Here is an 18467-nt window from a genome sequence, read left to right as displayed (position 1 = left end):
TCGATTCTATGAAAAATTGCTTTTACTCATTAAACTTTTGAGATTTTTAGGTTTTAGACTGACACTTTATTCACTTTTGTAAAGCTTTACGTCCCTTTCTTTAAGCAATTGTACTGTGTGAATCGTTAGACTGTTGATTTTTAAATTTTATATAAGTTTTTGAATGTTTATTTCTTTTTCTTTAGCATTTTCCGAACATCAAAATTGATTACGACTACATCGAGGTTCGAAACAACGTTTATCTTAAGCTGTCAAGTCGAGCGTATGTGGAATGTCCCTTTACAGGAGAGATTTCGGAAAAATAACTCCGAGAAGTTTCCAAGATTTCGACGCACATCGAACAAATTGTCATGGTGGGTATCTGGCGTCTGCAATGGAACGATGGTGCCCTACACTTGAATCACAGGCGAAGCTTGCCCATAAGATCTACCTTTGTTTATTAACCTATCAGGTGCCTTACAAAACCAAAAGGCTTGTTTTAACAGGTGACATTGATTGTGGTAAAACCTCGGTGGTCAATTTGTTCTTTGGGTTGATTCCAAGATCCAAAATTGCCATTATCACCAAAGAAGGTGTCTTTGGTTTGCAGATGGTCCGCCCAGACACAGAGCTGCTATTCATTGACGAATGGAGCAAAGAGATGGCATCAGCAGACATGGTGAAGATGTTGTTTCAAGGTGGTTCATTTCCTCAATCCATAAAATATGGCAGCCCTCTTATGCAAGAAATGAACGCAGGAGTGTTTGTGACCTGCAATCACATCCCTAAATTCCCTCGAAAACAACGAAAATCTGTCAAACGGCGAATCTCTAAAGTGAAATGTCGCAAACTTGAAGAAGAAATCCCTGAGGCTCCATCCTGGATAATGGAGAACGCGATGCATTGTTTGACCTACTTGATCAATCTGATCAACAACAACTTGAATGTGATTGAGCCCGCTGAGTTGACCTACACGCTTCCAACGGACGTCAAATGTGAGAAAACCGTCCCAAAGGATGACGTCGACGAAGAATCTCTTGAGCGAATTAAGAACTGTGTCGTTGATCCAGATGAGTCCGTCCCTTTGGCCGATCAAACGAATGACGAGTTGGAAGTGTTTCGTGTGGTTGGAGAAGAAGACATGGTATTGGAAGATGGTAAGCATAGATTTCATTCATTTTTCGTCGGAAAAATAACCAGTAGAGTTGCAGTATCTATGCAATGACATGTGATACGTAGATTGCAAGAAATGATCCTATAAAATATTCTTTTAACTCTAGAACCGAGCGAAACTCACGACGAAGGAATTTCTATTTTAACATCTCCTGATCATTCAGTGTCTAAAGGTATGCCTTCTTTTAAAATTTGTTTTGGAATTATGTCAAGTTTTCAAATATAGTTTGGACCAAAATCTTCGAAGATACTTCAAATGTAATTGGTTATGTATGTCTCAGAAATACTTCTTTTTTCATTTAGACGAGCTTGATGTCGAGAAACTTATTGGTTATGTATCATCAACAACAGACTTTGAATCAGATATTGAGCCCCCACGAAAACGGGCACGTGGAAACACAATCAGAAGCCCTGTACAAATGCCAAGTACATACACAGTCGCGAAGACTGTGTTGTATTCAATCGTTGAGAGAGTTGTCGAAATTGAAAAAAATGGTGAGAGTTTTCTCTATTTATGTTCCATTTTCTCAGCAATCTTAATTCTTTATTGTGCCTTGAAGACACAGATTAGACTTTGCAATAAGGAAATTCAGCTTGCTTTTAGCTTATTCTACTTGTTTATTTCAAAATAAAACGAAAACTTATCAATTTCTTTTTTAGGAGACGTCCAGCCATCAGAAATGATGTCGACGTCAAAGTCAATGGATAGTCAATGCTCTAAGCTACACGGTAAGTTCATGTCATTTTTCTATTCTGAATATAGTGAGCGTCATATAAACGAGTTAAAGCAAAGCATAAGCACTTGTGGTATGGAAAATTGACATAAGGTATTTTCCCTATTTCAGCCAGCGAGAGTCCAGTCAAGGAGAAGACTTCAATTAAATATCCACAGCGTTTCCAGCTTGATCTCGTCAATGGAGCCCAGTATTGGCAACTGGTACGTGCCTATCTTGAATACAACCTTGGGTTTAGAACGTTGAACGACGCCGTGGCTTTTCGTTGTTTCAAACCTATGACAAATTTCAAGCCTCGATGAACAGCCCGAGACCACCAACGACGGCTGATCCAAAGATCGACGCCTCTTTGATTGTAGTTAACAAACTACGTCCAAATTTTGATCTACCTGGATTCTTGAAAAAGTATCCGTCATGCGTCGAAACCATCAAACAAATACGCAAGAAAATTGGCGTGAAATTCAATGCTTCTATTTTGTAAATTTTTTCATATATATTTTTCACTAACTGTCTTCACTGGAGTAGCTCTTACAAGAATCAAATCTGTGCCTTTTTTACTGATGATTTTTTTATGAAATTTGGATAAGTATTGGTGATTTCAACGGTCTACTGGTCTACTTGGTACAAAACGCTTAACAATTTATTGGTCTTCTACATGGTCTAATGGTCCTTAGGGTGGCCTTCATTTGAGTTCTTTTTATCTTTAAAATTTTGATATACAAATTTTATCACATATTTTTCTTCTGGACAATTTCAAACATATCTCAAGAATATCAGACTTTGAAAATTCATCATATCCTTTTCAACTCTAAAATCTGACGGTCTGACGGTCTACTCTATAGAAACTCTCATAAAATCAACGGTCTTCTATATGGTCTAACGGTCTACAGTATGGTCTTCACTTTCGAATGAAATTAATTAAAAGATTCTGAGTAGAGAGTTTGGATGTTTCGAAAAGTTTTTCATTTTCTCTTAGCCCTATGATCTCAAATCGGACGGTCTGACGGTCTACTCTATAGAAACTCTCATAAAATCAACGGTCTTCTATATGGTCTAACGGTCTAGAGTATGGTCTTCACTTTCGAATGAAAATGATTTAAAAGATTCTGAGCAGAGACTTTGGATGTTTCGAAAAGTTTTTCATTTTCTCTTAGCCCTATGATCTCAAATCGGACGGTCTGACGGTCTACTCTATAGAAACTCTCATAAAATCAACGGTCTTCTATATGGTCTAACGGTCTACAGTATGGTCTTCACTTTCGAATTAAATTAAATTAAAAGAATCTGAGTAGAGACTTTGGATGTTTCGGAAACTTTTTCATTTTCTCTTAGCCCTATGATCTCAAATCGGACGGTCTGACGGTCTACTCTATAGAAACTCTCATAAAATCAACGGTCTTCTATATGGTCTAACGGTCTACAGTATGGTCTTCACTTTCGAATGAAATTAATTAAAAGATTCTGAGTAGAGAGTTTGGATGTTTCGAAAAGTTTTTCATTTTCTCTTAGCCCTATGATCTCAAATCGGACGGTCTGACGGTCTACTCTATAGAAACTCTCATAAAATCAACGGTCTTCTATATGGTCTAACGGTCTAGAGTATGGTCTTCACTTTCGAATTAAATTATTTAAAAGATCTGAGTAGAGACTTGGATGTTTGGAAAAGTTTTTCATTTTCTCTTAGCCCTATGATCTCAAATCGGACGGTCTGACGTCTACTCTATAGAAACTCTCATAAAATCAACGGTCTTCTATATGGTCTAACGGTCTAGAGTATGGTCTTCACTTTCGAATGAAATGATTAAAAGATTCTGAGCAGAGACTTTGGATGTTTCGAAAAGTTTTTCATTTTCTCTTAGCCCTATGATCTCAAATCGGACGGTCTGACGGTCTACTCTATAGAAACTCTCATAAAATCAACGGTCTTCTATATGGTCTAACGGTCTAGAGTATGGTCTTCACTTTCGAATGAAAATGATTTAAAAAATTCTGAGCAGAGACTTTGGATGTTTCGAAAAGTTTTTCATTTTCTCTTAGCCCTATGATCTCAAATCGGACGGTCTGACGGTCTCTACTCTATAGAAACTCTCATAAAATCAACGGTCTTCTATATGGTTCTAACGGTCTAGAGTATGGTCTTCACTTTCGAATGAAATGAGTTAAAAAATCTGAGTAGAGACTTTGGATGTTTCGAAAAGTTTTTCATTTTCTTCTTAGCCCTATTCTCAAATCGGACGGTCTGACGGTCTACTCTATAGAAACTCTCATAAAATCAACGGTCTTCTATATGGTCTAACGGTCTACAGTATGGTCTTCACTTTCGAATGAAAATGATTTAAAGATTCTGAGCAGAGACTTTGGATGTTTGGAAAGTTTTTCATTTTCTCTTAGCCCTATGATCTCAAATCGGACGGTCTGACGGTCTACTCTATAGAACTCTCATAAAATCAACGGTCTTCTATATGGTCTAACGGTCTACAGTATGGTCTTCACTTTCGAATGAAATGATTTAAAAGATTCTGAGCAGAGACTTTGGATGTTTCGAAAAGTTTTTCATTTTCTCTTAGCCCTATGATCTCAAATCGGACGGTCTGACGGTCTACTCTATAGAAACTCTCATAAAATCAACGGTCTTCTATATGGTCTAACGGTCTACAGTATGGTCTTCACTTTCGAATGAAAATGATTTAAAAGATTCTGAGCAGAGACTTTGGATGTTTCGAAAAGTTTTTCATTTTCTCTTAGCCCTATGATCTCAAATCGGACGGTCTGACGGTCTACTCTATAGAAACTCTCATAAAATCAACGGTCTTCTATATGGTCCAACGGTCTACAGTATGGTCTTCACTTTCAGGACACAATATTCTGAAATTAAGACTTGGAAGTTTTGAAAAAATTATCCACTGCTTTGATTTTAAGAATTTTAGCGTTTTACTTGGTATATAATGGATTTTTTTTAAATTCGGACCATAACGTTTTGTCACAGTTTAGCAGGAGGACACCCTCCAGAATTATTGAAAACTTTCCTTTTGGTAGAGATGGCAGATTTGAAACGTCAAAAAGAAGAGGAAATGTTCGACAAAAATTGCACATGTTTTAGCCAGTACACTATGGAGAAGCTATACGGAGCGAAAAAAAAAGGTAATTTTGAATATTTGACGCATTCAGGGTCTATTGATGCGATTTTGATATAGAAGTATTTCCCTATGTTTCTGTATCAAATTTCGACCAACATTTTACTAATATCTATGTTTTTTTTTAATTTTAGAACCTGAGGTGATTGTCATTTCTTCGGACGATGAAACTGAAAGATATAGCGGCAAAGACGAAAAGTTCGTTAAAAGAAAGGTTTCCAAGAGAATAATCGAAGTGAAAGTGAAGATAGAAATTGAAGATATTTTTCAAAGAAAAAGAAAAAGAAAACTTTAAAATAAAACAAAAAGGATGTTTTCGTTGTCCCTGAACTCATTCTATTCTTTAAGAAAATCCGTTTTCTTATGTCTTCTTCTCAATTTCAAAAAGATCCAAAATAAAAGTGAAAGGGCTTCAATTTTCTGTATGCTCTCATATATTTCCAATAATATATTCTAAATAATAAACACAAGTTAAGTTCTCTTAAGTTAAGTCAATTTACAAGTCTGGGCCCTACGACATAATGTTGCCCCCTGTCTTGAGGAATGAAATTTGAACTCAGGATCAGCCAAATTTTTGACCATGCACAACCGTATTTTTGAATTCCTAGTTTTAAAAAGTTATCTTCGGCTGAAGAAAATGCAACTTTTTTCTGGCGTTTTTGAGTTTTGCGCTATTGATCCTGACTGTTCAATATTGAAAATAGGGCTTGGGAACTTCGATATATCCAATGTTTCTGTAATTTTAGAGAGAGCATTAATTGATGGAGTCTCGTCCGTTAATTTCTCCATTACTTTTCTGCCTTTTGATGCAACATCTCTAGATTGAAGCTTTTGATAGTGGACCCGCGCTACAAATGAAGTATGTTTTTGGTCCTGGGAAAGAACATGCTGTTCTTCGACTGTTAATTTCGCTGCGCTTTCCGTTTCAATGATCTGTCGGTATCTAGTTGGATTGATGTACTTTCCAATAGCTTGAAAAACTAACCTTCCAAGACGTCACTAAGACGTGAAAGTTGCGTTCCGTTTCTTGTAACTAGAAGATAGTCACATGTCGGATTCATCCTTGGTCTAATACATTTGATGTATCCATTTACAATATCTAAGACTTGTTTTGTAAAAATTAAAGTGTCAAATCCGTATTTTTCCATAGTTTTGAAAACTGTTTGGTCGATCATTCCATTTTGGTCAACATTCTCTATCATTTCTACAGTCAGATATTGAAATGTCATAGGTCTAGTAGCTTTTACCATAAGGAACAGAACTGCAGTGAGAAACCCAGTACAAAATGACAGATCGTGTGACGATGGACGAAAGTCTTTAGTGGAGGTACTAAGTAAAATTTGAGTAAATCTTTCGGCATGATGAGGAATAACTGATTGCATATCTTCTAGGCTTGCCCAGCAATCTATCTTAGACAAATAATCGACACTAAGTAAAATGTTCCATTCACATCGCATTTTTCGAGCCAGCGTTTTTTAACACGGTCAATATAAATCTCTGATACCACATATGTTTCGTTAAGTGCTGTGCTGTTCATTCTCCTAAAATCTAAAACATGTGACAACGAGTTCATATATCCTATTAAACCAGCATAACCAACATGCCAATCCTTTTTTAAGTATTCAATAAAGTCTGAGATAGAAGAAATTGAACCGACACAATAATCTACGATGGTTAGTGGTATATCCCACTCAGGGTAGCAATCTTGACAGCAAAATTTCAAGAATTTCAAAACTCTGCAACTAACTTGACTTGACTGTTTATAGCTTTTTGAGCCACCGACGGCACTACACAGCCAGGATTTAAAGGAAATGTCAAATGAACAGTCTCGATTAAAAGATGGTATATCGGTAGTCCTGCTGCGCTTCGTTCTTGTTAGGGTTCTAGATATCACAACCTGTTTCGGTAAAACATCCTCTACATTTGGCTTTGCGTCAAAAAAATAAAACCACCCATGTCTCTGATAAACATGCTTCCTGCAACCTCGTTGTGTTTGGTACGATTCACTGTCACAACTTTTACAGGACAATTAAATAACCCATCTTTATCTGGAACCAAACTCAAGCGTTTTGGCTTGGAAGCAGCTCCTACAGCATCTTTCCAAATTTTCTTTGATAACAGTTTCTTTGGCATTCCTTTTCCACGCACAATATACAAATAAAACCCATATCGACCGAATCCATCCGTTTGAAAAGAAAATTGCATAAAGTTTCAAAGCGTAGCACAAAACACCCTGATTTGTATTCAAAACAAAGAAATTCCGGGGATAGTCAGTCAGAGTCAATCGCTTATTAATTTTGAATATGAATTAGCATAATTTAGCAAAATTTAAATTTGAACCAATCTCTATCCAGTAAACGAGTCGGTTGGTTGTACCCCGGGCTTTCTTTAGAAGAAATTATAAGAACGAAATTTTCTTAAAAAGGAGACCCCCTTGAATTTCGAAAATTCCAGCTTGAATTACTAGTTTCAGCTTTTAAAACGGAGGGTACTTGATGGGAAATTTCTTATAGATAAATGGGAACTACAAAGTCAACTAAAACCCCCTAATTCTTTCAAGCAATCAAGCTTTTAATATGAGGCTATTAAAACATCCAGGGTGTCAAAAGATAAAATGAACTTTTTTAGAAGAACATATTTCAAAACAGTCTTAATTCGTCCCCTTTTCGGTCAGTAAAATGCTCACTCGACATAAACGGAGTAACGTTAGGTAAAATACTCTTATTCAAAGATTTTCTTATAAATGACAATAACTTTTAGAGGAACGAAAACGACCTCATTAGATGCTCTCAAAGGACCGTTTATTTTCTTTCGATTTCTAGTAAAAAAGGAATCATAGAGTCCTTAAATGAAACACAGAAAGGAACGTTTGTAACAATTTAATTGAATACCAAAGCAAATATACTACAATCTCCTTTGAGACGCCTTGTACCTTTTAAAGTATTCCCATCCATAAAAATGGCAGATATACATTTTGGAAATTAAAAAAAACAGTTGATTTTGACTTGAACAAAAGGAACATAATTATTATGAAACGTATATAAATGATATCTTGTAATAACATCAAAATGATATCTTGGTTTTACATCAAAATGAAATCTTGCAATAACATCAAAATGACATCTTGCAATAACATCAAAAAAATGTCTTAAAGTTATATCATATTGATATCTCTATATGACATAAATCGAATTTGCAAAAATGATGTTAAAATGATGTCAGAGTATGATGTCATTTTTATGTTGAAATGATGTCATTTTGTTTGCTGGGTTTCCTGTTCATTTAAAAACGAAAGCAGATTTTCGGCCTATAATGAAAGAAAACTTTTCTACGAATTGCTTGGAATCTCGAATCTTGTCTTTTCAAGTTCAAGATATTGGATAATTTCGACCGGAAATGACGTAAAATTTTACCCTATCTTTCAAAATAGGTTTATCTTATTAATTTTCTGCATTCATCTTCAAGTTTTAATTGTCGTTCTCCAAGGATTTCAATGTTCCTTTCTTCTTCGTCTTATTTAAGGCGAAATTTTCGACTTCTAGTCGTCTTGTTTGAATTTATTTTCAGAAAAACGTTACAAGGCAAAAACGGATCGAAACGGTCACTACTCCGCTATTTTCCTTGCAATGAAAATGTTTAATATACTTGCTCCGAAATGTTCCAAAACAATATGATCTATTATTTTAATCAATATTACCTATCCGTTTGAACATGGTCTCATTTTCTAATCTTCTGGAGTTATAGTAGACGGGAAACAGGTAAGGTATTAAATTTTGGTTCACATTTTGTCCGATAGGATCAAATTTTATCAGGGATTTTGCATTCTTGGTCAAAGAGGTTCTTCGTAAAAGAAATCAAAAGACTTTAACGACCCATTACCGAAAAAATTCGATTCCTGTTTTTCTTTATACCTCGATGATTTTTATAATTTCAGACTAAATTTAATTGCTCTACATTATCTGTTCATCCTCTAGTTAAAAAGTTTTTTATAGGAAGTAGCTGTAGAGGTCTGCGATTCAGACTAAATTTGCTCTACATTCTGTTCATCCTCTAGCGAATAAGTTTCTTCGGAAGTTTGGAATAGACTAGGGGATGCTTATAATTGGGTCACATTATAGACATTTTTTTTCAGTGAATGGGCAATAAAATGAAACGCTTTGTGAATTTGTTAATGGCTCTAATTACCTCCTTTGGGAAATCAACTTAGCATTTTTGAAAATATAAAAAGACAATTTTATTGTAATTTTATTTTGTAGTAACACAAGCTTTCACATTGAGGAAGGTAAGCGTATGGTTGATATGAATTTAGCTTTTCAACAACTTGGGACGAATATTTTTCTTGCAATTATTTTTTACAATTACAATAATTTCTTCAAGTAGAAGTCTTGCTCGTATGGTAGATATAGTTTTCTTTCAAGGCAAATGATTTCAATCAATCTTAACATTTTTGTTTCATATATCTTTCATACTTCTTCATTTATCAGGACTCTCTTACAAAACCTTTCTCTTCACCATACTCGCACAAACCCAATCCAACTGTCTAGTAAGTGAACTTGATTATTGTTTTGGATATTTCATAATTTTATTTTCTTACTTGTGGAGTAGCAAAAACCATAAACCACCGATCTCACTGGACTCGGCCTTAGCGGCCACAGACCCGTTAATTCTGATCCGTTGATCATGAAAATATATATTATCAGTAGAAAATTTCTCGGCCAAAACATTTCGTCAGCAAAAATATATCCGTTGGAAAAAAGTTTTATCACATGCCATTAATTTCGTCACTTCTCCGAAAAATCCGGAAAGCTTTTTTTCAAATCGAATCAAGGAAGGGAAAGAGGCGATCGAGCTGGAATGCACAGACAAACTGAGCCTTTATTGCTCTATTCTTCAAGTTTTGTTGCAATAATTTGTCTTAACCCTATTTTTATCAGGGGGGGGGGTGTTTTCCACCAGGCTGGCACTCTTTTGCTAATAGCTCACTGAAAATATTTTTTAACACTCTGAAAGTTTTTGACTTTTAATATAATTCTATTAGCAGCATGTATACCAAATTTTACAATCATACACCGACCAGATCAGGTTTTATGACTTTTTCGTGCAGGCATATCATAAAATCCAGCTAAAACCCTGTAAAATTCCAAAATTTTAAATTTAGCAGAACTCTTGATCTAGGCATCAAACTGACTTCAAACTTTGACAGGTTTTAGGTATCAATGATAAAATTTAAAAAACATTTTAAAAATTTTCAAAAACTGCTGACGTCATTAAAAATGACGTCATTGTTTTTTGAAAAAATTTACTCATTTTCTGCATGGATTTTAAACCTTGATTTTATTAATATGTTAAAAACCGGCAAATATGTCAAAGATATTCTTTTTGGCTTTTAGAAATTCAAAACAGAATTGAAAAATCTCCATTCGTTCAATTTTAATTGCTATTTTATTGAATAGTACTTTTTCATTGGTCAGCGATAATTGTGAAACTTTGTGATGACGTCATCACCTTAATGATGACGTCATCTACCCAATTTTTTTTCTATGAACTCTTTTTATGGTAGAGAACATTTCTGCCAAGTTTCAAGTCCATATCTCTTCTAAATCAAAAGTTATGCAAGGCTGGTGGAAAACACCCCCCCTTGAGAATACAAAACCCTGAAAAGCCTGATAATAATCCCCCGTCTATGTGATTAGTATTCAATGGTTAACGGTTTACGCTTTCGAAAGTAAGCCGATCACGAACGGTCTACTTTCTTTTTCTCTTTCGCTATTTCGCAGCGTAACCGATGCTTATCGGATCTGATTTTGATGGACCAGTACTGAGTTCATCAATCGTGGTAGATTACTTGACATGCTTGAATCTTTCAAAGGGCCATTCCAGAAAATAGTCGTTACTGGGGTGCGGACGACACGGAAATTCCGAAACAAAAATAAAATTCAAAACACGGAACTTCCGAGGTCATTTCAAAACACGGAACGGAACTTCCGAGGTCATTTCAAAACACGGAACGGAACTTCCGAGGTCATTTCAAAACACGGAACGGAACTTCCGAGGTCATTTCAAAACACGGAACGGAATTCCGAGGTCATTTCAAAACACGGAACGGAACTTCCGAGGTCATTTCAAAACACGGAACGGAACTTCCGAGGTCATTTCAAAACACGGAACGGAACTTCCGAGGTCATTTCAAAACACGGAACGGAACTTCCGAGGTCATTTCAAAACTCGGAATAGAAATTCCGAGGTCATTTTGAGCTCCGAGGTCATCCGAACACAATGGTGTAAACTATTTCTCCGTCTCCGAAGTCGTTTTACAAGGTGAACAATTTCCGAGGTCATATTATCCGAACGATATGGCGTAAACTCTAAACATTCATTCTGGAGATCATTTTGAGCTACTTACTACAACGAGTGAACTAATTCCGACGTCATTCGGGCTACGAAGTGAGCTAAATAGGTCACATCCGAAATTTAAGCTGAACTATTTCCGAGGTCATGGAGCTATTTCATTGGAGTATTTCCGAGTTTTCGAGGTCGTAATAACTACCTCAGCGCAGTAGGTAGGATTATACCTAGCACCTACGGGAACTAATTTTCGTGGAACTTCTTTTCACGGTGAAAAGGTGAAAGGGTACCCGAATTAGTGCAAACTAATTTTTAGCAAAATAATTTAATTTTCCTAGGGGTATTTGAAATTTTTAGATAAAACTAGGCAAAACTACATTTTCGAGGAACTAATTTGCGTGATACAGACGCCCAAAACGCGAAAATTAGTTCCCGCGAAAATTAGTACGCTCGTTCCCGCTCCACTTTAATGAACTATATATTTAGGCAAAATACTTTCCCCTTCCTTTTTTCTTTAAAACATTCATTACTTTTGAGATTCAGGTCTAAAAAAATTGCCCAGTTTGCTTGATTCAATTTTCACCGGAATACCGAACATTTTTATGAAAAATACGGAACTTGGAATTTTATTTACCGTTAGGTTAGTTACCAAAATACGAGCTATAATGAAATACCTTCTTGTATCCTCGAACCCATCGCCCACTGCTGATGCTGATTTATGCTGATTGATGGGGAGCATTGACGTGACGTGGGGATAATGTCGGGGATAGAAGTAACAGTTTTTCTGCCTGTTTTATTCGAAATACGAACAGTCGAATTCCCCTGGTGAAAACACGTCACTGAATTAATTCAAAAATAGAGAAAAAACAGGATTACCCTACCCTAAACATAGTTGATAAGTCATCATGTAAACTCTACGATAGAAGATAATTGTATTGGCATGCATCGGAGTTAAATGATATTTTCCCATGGGAATTCTTTTTTCTTCAAATGTATCATCGAGGTTAAAATTCGAGTTTTACCCTTATCACTAGGTATTTGAAATACCGTAATCCCTGTGTTTTTCTCTGACAATTACCGCCATCCTAAACGAATAAAGGCCATACCAGGGTCGGATACAGGAGGTAGGCTATCTTATTCATAGACTAGCAAGCGTCTGTCTTTCCTTGGACACAGGAAGGCGGGAATAGTGCTTATAATAAAGAGTTCTTATAAAAAATAGAAATTGCCGCGGGAGAGTGGATTGGAAAGATGTATTCAGAAAACATTTAAAAAAATAGATCCCATTGAAAGTTTAATCTGCAGCGAAATACAACGACGTGGTTTACTAGTCTATCTTATTCATGGAGAGTAATTAGTTTCCATATAAGGTAATACGATAATAAAGTGCACTCTCCTCCATTGGTTATAGCCTCCCTCTGTATCCGAGCCTGCATACCGCATAGGGAAACGAATATCTATTGAATGATCAATGAATTTTTACTCGAAAAGCGTTAATTTTAATTTCAGTAAAAATTAGATATTGAAGACTTTTATTTATATAAAATCTGTTCCGCTTTTTTCCGTACATTCAATACACCGTTTAGGAGTCTCGCTATTTCACGGTACTCCATTGCAGAGGCCCGGTAAAAATGGTAGGTAAAAATGCGCACTTTAGTACTGTGAAAGGTTAGAGGAATGTAAACATTGTGAATTTTTTTCTCTCATTTAAAGAGAATGATTTAGATATTTGAACATGATATCAATGATAATTTTACAAGTCTCTCCTGAAAATTTCACAAAAATTCATCAAGAGGAAAAAAAGTTATGATTAAAAGGAATTCTTTACCTACCGTTTTTCTGCTATGTTTCCTTATGAGAACCAGATGTTTACCTACCGTTTTTTTACGGAGGAGAGTGAATTTTCCGTGATCGCTAAAATCAAAACAATGGAAAATTGGATTGACGCATGCGCAGTCGACACTCCTAAACGGTGTATTCAATGCCTTGAAGGGGCTAGAAGTGAAGATTCTATCTTTCACAGGCTTGCAAAAGTGAAACTTTAACTTTCCGGCACCTTTTGTATGACGATCGGGTTGGATCTAACGTTTTCTTTGTTTTCAAGTCTCATATATTTTTTTAAATCTAGCGGTAGAGGTTTTATTTTCAATCCAGCGTTTCTATGTAAGCCGCGCGAGCCGCACGGATTTGGTAGGATTTAAGTAGCTTTACTTCCTTTCCATGAGTTTCGCTTCTAGCCCTAACGCACGGGCTTTAAATTCAATGAGGCCATATCCCGACACCGCCAAATTATACGCCCACACATTCAAAGCCGCCGTTTCAAAGCTTCATAATTGTGGCTACGATCGTAGGTTCGAGCCGGGGTGAGTAACCTAATGAAATTTTTATCTTTCAGTTTATTTTCGAATATCAAATTAGTGAGTAAAATAATAAATAATAAACAAAAGTTTTCATCAATTTGAATTTCTTTATTGACTTTACTTAATCTGCGAATTAAGTCTGTACGCAGTGTGCCCTCTATTGCGCGCGCAACCTCCGCAAATAAAATTTGTGACAGTTTTGTAAAACACACAAGTTCGAGCCGGGTCGAGTGACTTTAAAAAAAGTTTGGTTATTATCTATTCTTGTAGAATTTTTTATCGGCCCTGGCTTGCGAGGAGGTTGTGGTATTTAATTTTGCCAACTTTGAAAATGAGAATAAGGGGTCGAAAGCCCTGCTAATAAATTTTCCCATCTCAATTTTCTATTAGGAGGGGTACTACCCTTGCCGAAAATTTTCTACCTTTTCTCAAAAAAGCACAAAAGGTACCCGATGGCCGAATAATTAGTAAAGAAAGACTTTTTTACTTCGGTCTTTGTTGAAACAGAGCCAAATATCGTGATGAAAATGTACTAGATTTTTTTCAGCTCTAAAAGCTCCAATAGACTTTTTGTGTTTCAAATAAAAGATTAGCGAATCCCATTTGCATAAAGTCTTAGAAACGTTTATAAGAACAGTGGTCTGGCCTGGCTAAATATATACTCCTGGATCGCTAAACAATAGAAGAATCTCGATCAAGGAGAGAAAAAACAAACAACAAATAAAAGTTATAGACATGAAACATATTGCGTAAAGAAAAAAAAGAGAGAAAAATTTTCGCTGTGGCGCCTTACCAAATAAGGACATAAAAAAGGTTAGTACGTCAATTATTTTCGTCTCAGTTTCGGAAACTTTCAAGATACATTATAAAAAATACACACACAGGTGCGGATGGTTTGTGAGAAAAAGCTTCATGATTAGTAGTTTAGACAGTAATTTTACATCAATTTTTATCACTTTTAATAAAATAATTACTTAGCGTGTAGAAACAAAGAAAAGTGGCGCGTAAGTCTGACATAATTAGGTTGTAGTTTGATTTTGGTTATTAAAAAAATTTTCGTTGACTGAATTTTTATTTTTTTCAAAAAAAGGCAAGGCACTGCGCTGCGCTCGGGGCATCTAGGCAACTTCAGTTTTTCGCATCCTTTCGTAAGATCACTAAGTGCCCCTCTCCCACGGGCAAAATTGTGAGGGGCATGTCCTTTAAAATTTCGGAAGCAGCTGCCGAGGCGACCTTTTTTTGCGTCGTGTTCTTGGCCTATTCCTGTCCTAGAAATTTCGATCAGTTCTTTAGATGTTTATGATGAGATTTCTTTTTCTATTAAATTCATTTTGTGTTTTTTACTTGAAAATCAACAGGCCTTTAAATACTTTGTTTCCTAGAAAAAAGAATCGGTTCTTAAAAAAATTGAAAATATGTCGAGAAAAAAAATAAGACGTGTCTAGAAAATTTGTTTTCGAAAACTGATAAAAAATGATGTGTTCTGAGAATTTTCGAAAAAATTTCCCTTTTCCTAGATATAGATTATAGCCGGATGTGTCCTTAGCAAAAACTGATGGCCCCTAGCAAATCAGAACACATCTCTCGTGCAAAATGTCTGAAAATAATTTTCTGTAGGTACACATGGCACGAGGAACTTGGCCCTAGGAAATCAGAACACATCTCTAGTGTAAAACTTGAATTAGTTCATGAAAGAAGCGAAAATTGATTAAAACTCTGTTGTAGTATTTTCTTCAGTTTAATTATCTTCCCTAGAAAATTTTTTATTGCATAATATTTTGGCAAAGTATTTACCGCCTAGAAAAAAAGAACATATTTTCTTTATTTTCGAGATTTTGCTTCGCCGGCTGCTTCTTAAATTTCAAAGGTTTCTAGATGCATCTCTTTTTTTATATTTAACATTCTGAATGAAAAACATAAAGCACAAAGTTTTATTTACACAGCTGTGTAGATAAACTAACTAGATTTCTTCTTCCTTTCTTTCCTTTGATTTTATAAGAACAATAAAATACAAGATGGTTTTACTTTTTGCTTTTCTTAGGGGAGACCAATTTAATTTATTGTTCTACGGGCCCGACTGACCCTGTTTTTTGCCAGAAAGAAAAAAAAACAAGACGACCTAATGTCGAAAATTTCGCCTAATGTTAGCACAAGGTATGCTGAAACGTTGATACGAAATAAGATGAGGCGAATTCGAAATAAGGTTTAGGTCGAACCATGAGAGTAGATTTTGACAGTCATTAGGTTGACTGAGCAAGAAGGTGGAGCAATATTAAAACTGTTAAAGCCAGTGCGACCATGTGGAACATGCGTTTTTAAATACTATTAATATTGAAAACGTCATCTTATAAGAAAAATGAATATGCTCGTATTGTGCGCCATCCATTGTTTACTTTGTATACTAAAAGGTATATCTATTAAAAGTTATTGATTTGATTCCTATAAAATGGATACTTATAAAAACAGCAAGTATTCTCATATTGTGTGCCGTCCCTTCATTACTTTGCAAGAGCTGATTACCGAAGGCTATATCACCGTTTATCAAAATTTATTGATTTCATTCTTATAAAGTAGATGCTTAAAAGAAAAAGAGAAAGCGCCTCTTGATGTGAGTAATTCTAATATGTAAAGATTTTGTTAATTAATTTGTGTCACTTTTGTTTTCCCATTTTCTGAAAAATGACAGTTTTATTCTTATTGACTGATTAAAACTCACCCTGGAGTGTATTTTTACGATTTGGCCAATTTTCACCCTGACATTCTTATAGAAGAATTTCTTATAAAAAAAAGCGTGTATAACATTCTTAACATATTCTTAAGGTTAATTTTCAGATTTTACCTGTCAGTCTCAAAATCATCGAAAATGTAAAGTAAAGTAATGTAAAGTACAAGCTTATCAAGTAAAAGGTGTGGAAAGGAACAGCTATAAGGAAAATAAAATAAAAAGGGCAGCTAAATCAGCTCGAGAAGGTTTTAGATGCATTTGAAAATATATTCTACAGTAAAAAAAAAAAATTAATTTTCACGATGGCAATATTCTTACGATATTCTTAATTTTTTAGCCATTTTCATTATGGACATTTTTAAAAATTGCATTCTTATATAAAAAGGCCTGTAATCAACGTCTTAAACATTTAAACCTTTCGGTAATCGAAAGCAAGGGTAAAAACAGGGATAAACTTTTCTTTAGTAGTTTTTTACCGACCGTGTTAATATCGCTATGCGGAAACTCTATGGAATGTGGAAACCACTAAAATATTCATGGTGTGATCAAATTAAATAAATAGAGCTATTGATGCGTTAAATAAACATGATCGTCTGATACTTTTTCTTTCTTTTTCTCTCTGTCTTTTTAAACGCGTATGGTGTGAGCTCTTTTCACACTTGCCACTTTTGTTACATGAACTTTTATTTGCTTCGAAAGTTTTGGATGTTTTTATAAAAACAACGTGTACTTTATCTTTCTAATTCGAATCCGAACGATTCTTATTATCTATGCTCTCTCTCTCTCTAATTCGAATGAAAGTTTCCGCATTACAAAATAGCATACAAATACTTGGAATGAAGGTTTCCGCATTACAGAATGGCATAAAAGCACTTAGAATGAGGGTTTCCGCATTACACAATAGCGTACGAACACGATGCAAAATAAATTATATCCTTCTGATATCAATAAATCATACCATGGTATGTATTACATCGAAAGAGGAGAATAAAACATGTATAGATATACGTGTAGATAGGCCTTTATATTTCGTGATCAATCGAGGCTTTTATTTACTTTTCAAAATAAAAGGAAGAAAAATCTTGTGTAAACATAATTGATCTTTTACTTTGGTTTCCCTATTCCATAGAGTTTCCGCGTAGCGATATTAACAGAACCTTAAATTCGAAATTATTATTTTTATTATCCCGGACCGACCGACCCACATTTGTTTTACTATCTGCCCGTAGAACAATAAATTAAATTGCTCTCATCTTATAAAAGAAATAAAATGAAAGTACAAGTTTTATACGTTTTTCCTGGTCCGTATATATTGTCTTAAAAAGAGCGCGCGAAATAGTAAAGATGAGAGGCAAAAGATAGAATACGTTTTTTGTATATAAAATCCAAAGTTTTAATTTTTTTTTGCACAAAAATTTCAAAGCAGCCTAATTATGATATCCTGATTATTATAAAAATAAACAGGAAAATTTAAAATCCCTTCCTCGTAGGGTCCATTTTTTTGAAAATTTGAGAAAAATAGGGCAATTTTGATTAAAAATTTGCGATTTTTAGAAAATTTTGCCATTTGAATCCCATTAAGGGTCCCTTTTTTTCACGATTTTTGGCAAAAAATTTATCCCACTCAGGGTCCGTTTTTCATTTTCGGACCATAAGCCGAGTACCCCCCCCCCCGGGTACAGGCGTTTTGTGATTTCAGAAGAAAAAAAATTCAAAAGAATAGGTGTACGTGCATAAAAAATAAACGTTATCAAAAAAAGAATGAAAATCATAAGGGAAATTATACTCGCGTTGATTCAAAAAGGAAATTTCTGTAACGATTGTTATTTTTCTCTCTTCTCTGCTCTGTTGACTTTTTTATTTTGTGTATATATGACGTCATTGTTTTTTTCACCAGCTTGTTTTACACATCAACCTTTCAAAATATTAGAAAACGAAAGCAAGTTTCTATGGTTATTTCCAATGAATTTAAGCCGAAGGCTAGAAGTGAAGCTTCTAACTTTCCTGGGCAAAACAA

The 18467-nt window shown here is 35.0% G+C and overlaps 1 protein-coding gene across 1 annotated transcript; it reads left to right on the top strand.

The window, feature by feature from the left end:
* Positions 1-313: 313 nt before the first annotated feature.
* LOC136802599 (uncharacterized) lies at positions 314-1723 on the top strand. Its single transcript, XM_067059352.1, has 4 exons — positions 314-1136; positions 1260-1325; positions 1456-1647; positions 1713-1723. Exons 1-4 carry the CDS (start codon positions 374-376, stop codon positions 1721-1723), a joined length of 1032 nt encoding a protein of 343 aa, XP_066915453.1. The 5' UTR covers positions 314-373.
* The last annotated feature ends 16744 nt before the right edge of the window (positions 1724-18467 follow it).

Source organism: Clytia hemisphaerica, unplaced genomic scaffold, assembly GCF_902728285.1.
Source record: "Clytia hemisphaerica strain Z4C2 unplaced genomic scaffold, Clytia hemisphaerica genome assembly, whole genome shotgun sequence".
NCBI classification, from domain to species: domain Eukaryota; kingdom Metazoa; phylum Cnidaria; class Hydrozoa; order Leptothecata; family Clytiidae; genus Clytia; species Clytia hemisphaerica.
The sequence above is the reverse complement of the archived record's forward strand: the minus strand, read 5'-3'. Positions and strand labels throughout refer to the sequence as shown.

Coding starts and splice junctions, on each gene's coding strand:
- LOC136802599 (XM_067059352.1), top strand. CDS start 374: ATGGAACGATGGTGCCCTACACTTGAATCACAGGCGAAGCTTGCCCAT. Junction 1,137..1,259: donor AGACATGGTATTGGAAGATG/GTAAGCATAGAT, acceptor TTTTAACTCTAG/AACCGAGCGAAACTCACGAC. Junction 1,326..1,455: donor TGATCATTCAGTGTCTAAAG/GTATGCCTTCTT, acceptor TTTTTCATTTAG/ACGAGCTTGATGTCGAGAAA.